Source organism: Elephantulus edwardii, unplaced genomic scaffold (assembly GCF_000299155.1).
Source record: "Elephantulus edwardii isolate Elephantulus edwardi_28Jun2011 unplaced genomic scaffold, EleEdw1.0 scaffold00185, whole genome shotgun sequence".
Lineage (NCBI taxonomy): Eukaryota > Metazoa > Chordata > Mammalia > Macroscelidea > Macroscelididae > Elephantulus > Elephantulus edwardii.
Window position 1 is genome coordinate 1,677,305 of NW_006399935.1, and position 9,165 is coordinate 1,686,469.

Consider the following 9,165-nt stretch of genomic DNA (forward strand, 5'->3'; position numbering starts at 1 on the left):
CCTAAGTCTCTAATTCTCTTTGATTTGATTTTTGTGTACAGAGTCAGACATGAATGTTGCTTCAGCTTTCTGCAATTAGATGTCCAGTATTGCTAGCACTGTTTTTTGAAGAAGTCATTGGTTCTTCTTATAGAAGGCTTTAATTCTTTGTCAAATACCAATTAACCAGTAGAAAGATAACTAGTAAAATGTGTATGGGGATCCAAGGGAGGGGAGGGGAGAAGCAAAGGGGTGAGGATAGGCAGGGGCAAATAATAGGGTTGCATAATTTGATGTATGGATAAAGAAGTGGGTAAAGGAAGTGGGAGAAATCTGATGGGGATCTGGAAAGATAGGGTAATAGTGGATATAGTTCAGTGTTGATTGATGTTGTTATGTGCCATTGATTCACCTGTGACTCATAGTGACTCTTTGTACAACAGCCCCAAACCCAGCTCTATCCTGTGCTAATCTCACTGCCTCTGACACTCCCACCCCCATTACCCCAGTCACTGAATTAATCCATCTCATAGAGGGTCTTCCTCTCTTGCGCTGTCCCTCCACCCTCCCAAGCATGATGTCCCTCTCCAAGGACCGGTCCCTCCTTACAACATGTCCAAAGTATGTCAGACAAAGCTTCAGACTTTTTACCTCCAAGGAGCAGCCTGGTTTAACCCTCTCCAGGATGAACTTGTTAGTTTTCTTAGCAATTCATGTATCTTCAATACTCTTCTCCAGCACCACAGCTCAAAGGCATAAATTTTTCTTCTTTCTTCCATAATTTGAAACTTCTTCAGTATTTGTTCATGTGACTCCATGTCAATATATTTCTTTTGCCTTTCTATCTTTGGGGTATTTATTGAGTATGAAATTTGGTTTTTTAAAAAATATCTTAATGTTTGATCTTGCTTTCTTCTTTCTTGACATTATGTCAAGTTCTAAGTATAGCTGAGGCAGTTTCTGTTGTGTCTTCATAGGTTGTTTTCAGTTCCTTATCTTTATGATATTAATGATAAGTTGTAGATTTTAAATGTTGCCCTGATTCCGTTTCCCAGTGGCAAAAATCCCTCATTGTTTGTCTATGGGTGGTTCTTTTCCCATTTTCTGTGCTAAACTTGTCATCTAGTTGTCCTTTGTGGGTCAGGAAGTTGAAGTTTCTCTTTTTACCCTGTTGTGGTAGGTCTGCTTCCATGTAGTTTCCATGTAGTTTGATAGGAGGAGCTATTTTCCCCAAGAGTAGACAAAATCCCAGCAGTGCTGCTTGAGATATTTTGCTTAGGGAAAAGGCCCTGAGAAGTGGTGGGTTTCCAAAAGTCCATCCCCCAATTCTCAGTTGGTACTTTAAAAAAAAATATATATATATATATATTCCAAAATAACTTGCCTCTGGAAAACCTAGGAACCTGGAGAAAGGACAAAAGTTATACAAGTGTCCAGGTCTTTCATTCATAGGGTTGCTATGAATCACCTATGACTCGATGGCACTTAACAACAACAGCAGCAAAGAGAGAGATAAGATGGCCTAGTGGACAGAATGTGATGCTACCAAGCCAAAGGTGGATGACTCTAATCTGTGGCCCTCAGGCCTATCTTTAATTGTTTTTGGTAAAACTTTCTTCTAACTTGTGGTTGCTGTGCAGCTGAACACTGTGACACTGATGTGTCACATACGAGAATGGTTACCCATGGTGGACAGTGTTTGGTGGAGTTCCTCGATTAAAACAAGGTTGGAAGCAGGAGTGGCATCCACTTCTGAAATAGCTTGCCTCTGCAAACCCTAGGAACCTGGAGAAAGGATGAAAGTTATAGAGGTGTCCAAGACTTTCAATCGTAGGGTTGCTATGAGTCGCCTACGACTCGACGGCACTTAACAACAACAATATTTTGGAAGTAGAGTGGCATCCTCTTCTTAAATAATAAGCCTCCAGAAACCCTTTGAACTTTGATAAATGTCGATAGTTGTAGAGGGGCTTCAAGCCTTTTGTTCATAGGGTCACTGTGAGTTGTGCTCCACTCAAAGGCAATCAACAACAACTATACACACACACACACATGAAATACCTTTTTTTTGTGATTTTGCATTCCTCTTTAAAAAAAATAATTCCTTGTTGCACAATTTCCTTCCTCCCTCCCACCCCAGTTCACTTTGTTATGCACCTCTTATTCTGGATTGTTATCATGCAAATCATGGCTAATCATACATTCCTTTTAACAATTCTTTCTTACATTTATTTTTGCAATGTAGTGTTCATTATTTATCCCTCTTTTCTTAGTTTCCCTTCAACCTCCAATGTCAGTCCTGTTTTATAACAGTGACATGCAGTATTTGTCATTTTGTGACTGAGATATTTCACTCATCATACTGTCTTCCAGGGTCACCTGTTTAGTATAATATTTTATGAGTTCCTTGTTTTTCAGTGCTGCTTAATATTTCATTGTGTGAATATACCACAGCTTCTAAATGAATTCACTTGTTGATGGGCACTTGGGTTGCTTCCATCTCTTTGCTATTGTGAACAACATAGCAACAAACATGGGTGTGCATCTATCTATTTTGGTGGAAGTTCTGGTTCTTCAGGGTATATTCCCAGTAGTGGAATTGCTGGGTCCAATGGCACATCTATTTCCAACTTTTTGAGAAAGCACCATATTGCCTTCCACAGTGGTTGCACCATTTTACATTCCCACCAACAGTGAATAAGGGTTCCAGTTTCTCCACAGCTTTGCCAATACTTGTTGTTTACTGCTCTGTTAAATTTTGCTATTCTTACCGGGATGAGATGATATCTCATAGTTGTTTTGATTTGCATCTCTCTTAGAGCTGGGGATTTTGAACCTTTCTTCATATGTTTGTTCATTATGCATCAGCATTTCGTTTCTCTTTATGATGGCTGTGTAGGAAGTTCACTGTAAGAACGGACCACATCTTGTTGACTGATTCGTCTTGTTATGAAGTTTTGGGTTATCTCCTCCTATTTCACGATCATGAATAGTGTTGCAATGACCAGTGCACTCATCTTTCTGTGCTTAATTGGGCTTTCACAACCCAGTCAAGGAAATTTTCATACAATTGTATTATGCTTGTTCTCTAAATTATATGTAGGCTCGAGGACATTCAGTAGAAATATTTGTATAGGAATTTATGAATGCTGCATAGAACATTGAAGGTTTAACTGTGGTCGTGTTATCAGGAGGGACTCATTCCAGGAGAAGGACATCATGCTCGGTAGAGAAGAGGGTCAATGAAAAAGACAGAGATCCTCAACTAGATCGATCGATATAGTGGCTGCAGCACTGGAATAATTATAGCACAGATTGTAAGGATGACATTGTTGTTGTTGTTATGTGCCGTTGAATCGCTTGCGACTCAATGTGACCCCATGCACAACAGCCCTAAACTCTGCTCTGTCCTGTGCCAGTCGCACTGTTTCTGACACTCCCATTCTGATTACCCCAGTCACTGAATCAATCCACCTCATAGAAGGCCTTCCCCTCCTGCGCTGTCCCTCCACCCTCCCAAGCATGATGTCCTTCTCCAAGGACCCGTCTCTCCTCACAAAGTATGTCTAAAGTATGTTAGACGGAGCCTCAGAATCCTTGCCTCCAAGGAGCCACCTGTTTAACCCTTTCCAGGATGAATCTGTTTGTTTTCCTAGCAGTCCATGGTACTCTCAATACTCTTCTCCAGCACCACAGCTCAAAGGCATCAATTCTCCTTCTATCCTCCTTGGTCATTGTCCAACTCTCCGATGCATAACAAGTGATTGTGAAGACCATGGTCTGTATCAGATGCACCATTGTCTCCAGAGAGACACCATTGCTCTTCAGTACTTTGGAGAGGTCCCTAACAGCAGACTTTCCCATGCAATATGCCTTTTAATTTCCTGGCTACTGGTGCCAAGAATGTTGACTGTGGAGCCAAGCAAACTAAAGCTTTGAACCATCTCAATCTCTTCACCATCCATCCTGATGCTGCCAACTGGCCCAGAATCTTTGTCTTCTTGACATTGAACCTCAATCCATATTGGAGGCTGGGAACAGAAAATGTTTTTCTCTATTGAAATTGGGAAACTATGTGTTTGACATGAAGATACATGGCATGGAGAGCTGGCTTAATAGCATTTAACAATAACAACAGCAGTGTAGAAGTTATAGCTAAGATTGAGAAGACATGACTTGCAATCTGAGCTCTTACAGTAAATAACTTGGGCAAGTCATGTTACCTCTTCTCTTTTTTATAAATTTTTATTTTATTATTCGTGTGTGTGCGTGTACCATCAAATCAGATCTGACTGGTACAGGAGGAGATTGTCCCTTCTTTCCTGGCAGAGCATCTGGTGGATTTGAACCGTGCTCCTCTGGGATTGCAGTGCAGCTTCTTGCCACTAGGCCACCAGAGCTCCCCTACCTCTTCTTTTTAAAAATACTGGTTTACTTACAAAGTTTGTATGTATTGACATTTCTAAACCCCTGTGGTGTGTTCTTGAACATTCTTGGGGGTTCTTGACATCTCTAAATTTTAAGGCAAAGATGGGCAAATTGTTTCTGGAAAGGAGCAGAGGGTGTGTATTTTTAGCTCAGTAGACAATACAGTCTCTGTCATGACCACTTAGTGCTGCCTTTGTAGCATGAAAGTCTCCACAGCTAATACATAAAAGAATGGACGGTGTCAAATTCTAATAAAACTTTATTAATGGATACTGACATTTTAGGGTTTTTTTGTGACTTTAAGTGTCACAAACCATTATTTTTTTATTCACTTTTCATTGTGGTCAATATTTAAGTAAGTAAACATTTGCCATTTCATTGTTCTTCACCTGTATAACTTAATGGTATTAATAACATTGATAATTTATTCAGCCCTTATCTATTCAAACATAATTTGTCATCAAATTTTTACATCACCATTAACAAATGTTCCATAGCTCCTTAGAAACAGATCTACCTCTTCCTTTCCTCTAGTCCACTTTTATTATTTTGTCTCAGGGTTGTGATTACAGTTGCCATCAAGTCAACTCTCACTCCTGGTACCAGTATTTGTGCAGAATAGAATTCCATAGAGTTTTGTAAGGCTGAGACTTTTCAAAAGAACATGACCAGGTCTGTCTTCCAAGTGCCTGTAAGTGGGCTAAAACCTCCAACCTTTATATTAATCATTGAGTACTTAACTCTTGTGCCACATATACTGTCAATCCTAAAAATTTCATGTAAATGATATTACACAATTATACTGAGTGAAATAAGTCAGTCACCAGAGGATAAAGACTATTTATCTTTCTTGAACTATTTAAAAGCTGTTAAAACCTTTGTTGAGCCGATGTGACACATCCAGGAAGACCATGGCTGCTTAAGTTATGCAGAAAATCAGTGTTTGGGCATAGTAACAGTATCAGTGCTATCTTATTTCTCAGTTGCTCTAAAACTTATATCTTATATAACTTATAACTTATATAAGTAGGCAACTTATATCTGCTCAAACAGATCAGGGCTTGTTTTACATTATCATCCTTGTGTTTTACTCCTGAGTCTCCAAACTTCAAAAATCAAGACTCACCATTTGTCCAATGAGCAGTACATCTAATTTACCAGCAAGATCACAGAAGGGGAAAATACAAAAGAATGAACTAGTACTGAGAAAAAAAAGCAATGGTATTATTCCTTAAGCTCAAAGAGGGAAAAAAAAGTGGGGGTGGGGATGGGGAGGAGTTTGACTCTACAGCAAATAGGGTAAATGTGTAAGAAGTATGAGAATATAAAATATTCCATAAAGCTTTCCAAACCATATATATAGTCCAAATAGAATCTCTGTTAGCATTTTCAATTTATGATGAAAGAGTTTCCCAAGGGCCATTTTAAGGTGCTGTTTGCTTCTTTTTCTTCCTCTCTATAACCAGGAGAAGCAGATGATGGACTTGAAGTAATAGTTTAATTTTCAACTGATTTTTCCCAGCTGATCTTGCTACTTTTCCCAGAAAAATCCATTGTCTTTTCCATCTTCATTTTGAAAAGTAATAGGAGAGAGAGCAAATATGTTAGTGTTGCACCCATTGTATATGAGTAAGTGGTTATTTATTGGGTACTTCGCAGATTCAAAGCCAGAAAAACATGTAAATTATTTATTGCATTAAAAATTCATCTAGTTTCAAGTCATATTGCTGTTTGGATGAAATTCACACATCTCTGTATCTCTATCTCTATCTCTATCTCTATCTCAGTGACCAGATGAGTTGTGGGATGATATCATCTATGAGATATGATATATCGTCCCTTCACAGATAACATAGAATATCATCTATATCATCATTACAAAAATAGAGGAGAAAGACAATAACAAAATGGATGTAAGAAGAGACTCTGAAAATTGCATTTGAGCATCACGAAGCCAAAACAAAGAGGAGAGATGCTAAAGTAAAAGAGCTAAACAAAAAATTTCAAAGGGCAGTTTGAGAAGACAAAGTATTAGAATGTGCAGAGCTGACATCAGAGAATAAAAGGGGAAGAATCATCAACAAATGACAAAATCTCATTATATGTACAATAAAGTAATTTGTTGCTGTTGTTGTTGTAGTTATGTGCCGTCGAGTCGTTTGCGACTCATAGCGACCCTATGTACAATAGCCCTAAACCATGCTCTATCCTGTGCCAATCTCACTGCCTCTGACACACCCATCCCAATTACCCCAGTCACTGAATCAATCCACCTCATAGAGGGTCTTCCCCTCTTGTGCTGTCCCTCTACTCTACCCAGCATGATGTCCCTCTCTAAAGACCTGTCTCTCCTTACAACATGTACAAAGTACGTCAGGCGAAGCCCCAGAATCCTTGCCTCCAAGGAGCAGCCTGGTTTAACCCTTTCTAGGATGAATCTGTTTGTTTGTTATTCAATACTCTTCTCCAGCACCACAGCTCAAAGGCGTCAATTCTCCTTCTATCCTCCCTAGTCATTGTCCAACTCTCTGATGCATAAAAGTGATTGCAAAAACCATGGCCGGTATCGGGTGCTTTACGTATTAAAAAAAAGGGAAGAACACGGTTGGCATTTTTCAAGCAGGAAGAACTGTAAGACAAATTCAGGTGGAGTTTCAATACTTAGAGATGTTATATGCAAAATTTTCAGCAATCCAGGAAACATTAAAAGAAGTTAGAGAGAATCCAATCACTATAAGCAAAAGAATTGGCTGACACGAAAATATTTCTGGAGGTACCATATGTTGTTTGCCCTTATGAGATTGTGTTAATTCATTCAGTCAGGCTCTCCAGTCTCTCCCAAGTTACACAGTATTTTTCAAAATTGTTGCTCCTGAGTGCTGCACAGTATTCCATTATGTTAATGTACAACCATTCCTCACCATTATTATAAAAATAGAAGGATAACTAGTAAAACGTGTACAGAGACTCAAGGAGGAGAAGGAGGAGTGAAGGGGTAAGGATAGGTAGGGGTGAAACCGGTGCAGTTTGGTGGGTGGATGAGGGGGCAGCAAATGGGAAGGATCCAGGTGAAAAAACAGGGTAACGATGGGCAAGGTCCAATGGTGATTGATTTTCTAAAATATAATGTATGAGAATATTTGTATGAAACACAATGTGAATGAAGAATAGTGTGAAGCACAATGTATATAAACTTTGTAAGCAAGCTAATTTTTAAAAAAAGCCAATGGTGAGGAAAGAAAAAATTCAAGTTGCATAAAAGCATTGGCAAGAATAAGGCCCAAGAATCGATGGAATGCCAATTGACATGTTTCAAATAACAGATGCAGGCCTGGATGTCCTCACCAGTCTCTTCCTAACCAGGACATTTAAAAGAGAGCTTCCTGGCTAACTGACTGAAAACGATCCATATTTGTTTCAGTTTCCAAGAAAGGTGATCCAATAGAATGTGAAAAATTTTGAACAATATCATTAATATTGCATGCATGCAAAGTAGTGTTGAAGAACATCCCAAAACGGCTAGAACAGTACATGACAGAGAAATGCCAGAAGTTTAGGCCAAAAGAAACCATGGCACCAGAGATGCCAGATGGATCCTGGATGAAAGCAGAGAAAACCAGAAGAATATATATTTACACTATATTGACCATGCAAAGACCTTTGACTGTTTGGCTCACAACAAATTATGGTTAACATTGAGAAGAATGAGAATGCCAGTACACTTAAATGTGCTTGTGTGAAACCTATACCTCAACCAAGAGTCTGTTCTTCGAACAGACCAAGGATATATTGCATGGTTTAAAATCAGGAAAGGTGTACATCAGGGGTGTACCCTATCTCAATACCAATCCAATCTATATGCTGACCAAATCATCCAAGAATTCTGTTAATTCTATGGCAAAGAATGTGGAATCAGGGTCAGAGGAAGGTTCATCAATAACTTGCATTATACAGATGACACAACCTTGTCTGCTGAACTGCAGAAGATCAAAGACTACAGCTTTAAATATGGATAATATCTCAATGTCAGGAAAACAATAAATTTTCACCACTGAACTGATATGTAACATCATGACAGATGGAGAGAAGATTGAAACTGTCAACGACTTCATCTTACTTGCATCTACAATCAACACACTTGGTATCAGCAGTCAAGAAATCAGGAAATGTACTGTATTGGGAAAGTCTGCATTTAGGGACCTCTCCAAATTACTGAAGAGCAACAACGTCAGTTTGAGGACTAAGGTGTACCTGATTTGAGCTGTGGTCTTTTCCATCACTTCATATGGATCAGTGAACTGAACAATGAAAGAAGATAATAAAAGAAGAATTGATGCCTTTAAGTTGTGATGTTCAAGAAGAATACTGAATATTCCTTAGATTGCCACAAGAACAAACAGGTAAGTCTTGGAGAAAGTGTAGCCAGAGTTCTCTTTGATGGTAAAGATGACAAAGCTTCGTCTCACAGAGTTTGAGCCTGTCATTATGAGAGGCTACACCCTGAAGAGCGCCGTCATGCTTGGAAAGGCAGAGAGCTGGCAAAACAGAGGAAAATCCTTCGCTAGATGGATTGACACAGTGACTATTACAATGGGCTTGAATATGTCAGAAAGGATGAATTAGCACAGACTAGGACAGGGTTAAGATCTGCTGTTCATAGGGTTGCTAGGAACTGTACTCGCCTCAAGGACACCTAACAACCACAACATCAACAACGTGTCTATTTACAGTTATATATATGTATGTATTTACAGTTAT

The 9,165-nt window shown here is 39.1% G+C and overlaps 1 protein-coding gene across 1 annotated transcript in view; it reads right to left on the bottom strand.

Moving 5' to 3' along the window:
- Nucleotides 1-5,603: 5,603 nt before the first annotated feature.
- Nucleotides 5,604-9,165, bottom strand: part of LOC102875725 (EGF-like module-containing mucin-like hormone receptor-like 4-like) — a 174,336-nt gene continuing 170,774 nt past the window's right edge. The window contains exon 15 of the mRNA XM_006896409.1: nucleotides 5,604-5,609. Coding sequence (XP_006896471.1) covers nucleotides 5,604-5,609 — 6 coding nt within the window. The remainder of the gene's footprint in view (nucleotides 5,610-9,165) is intronic.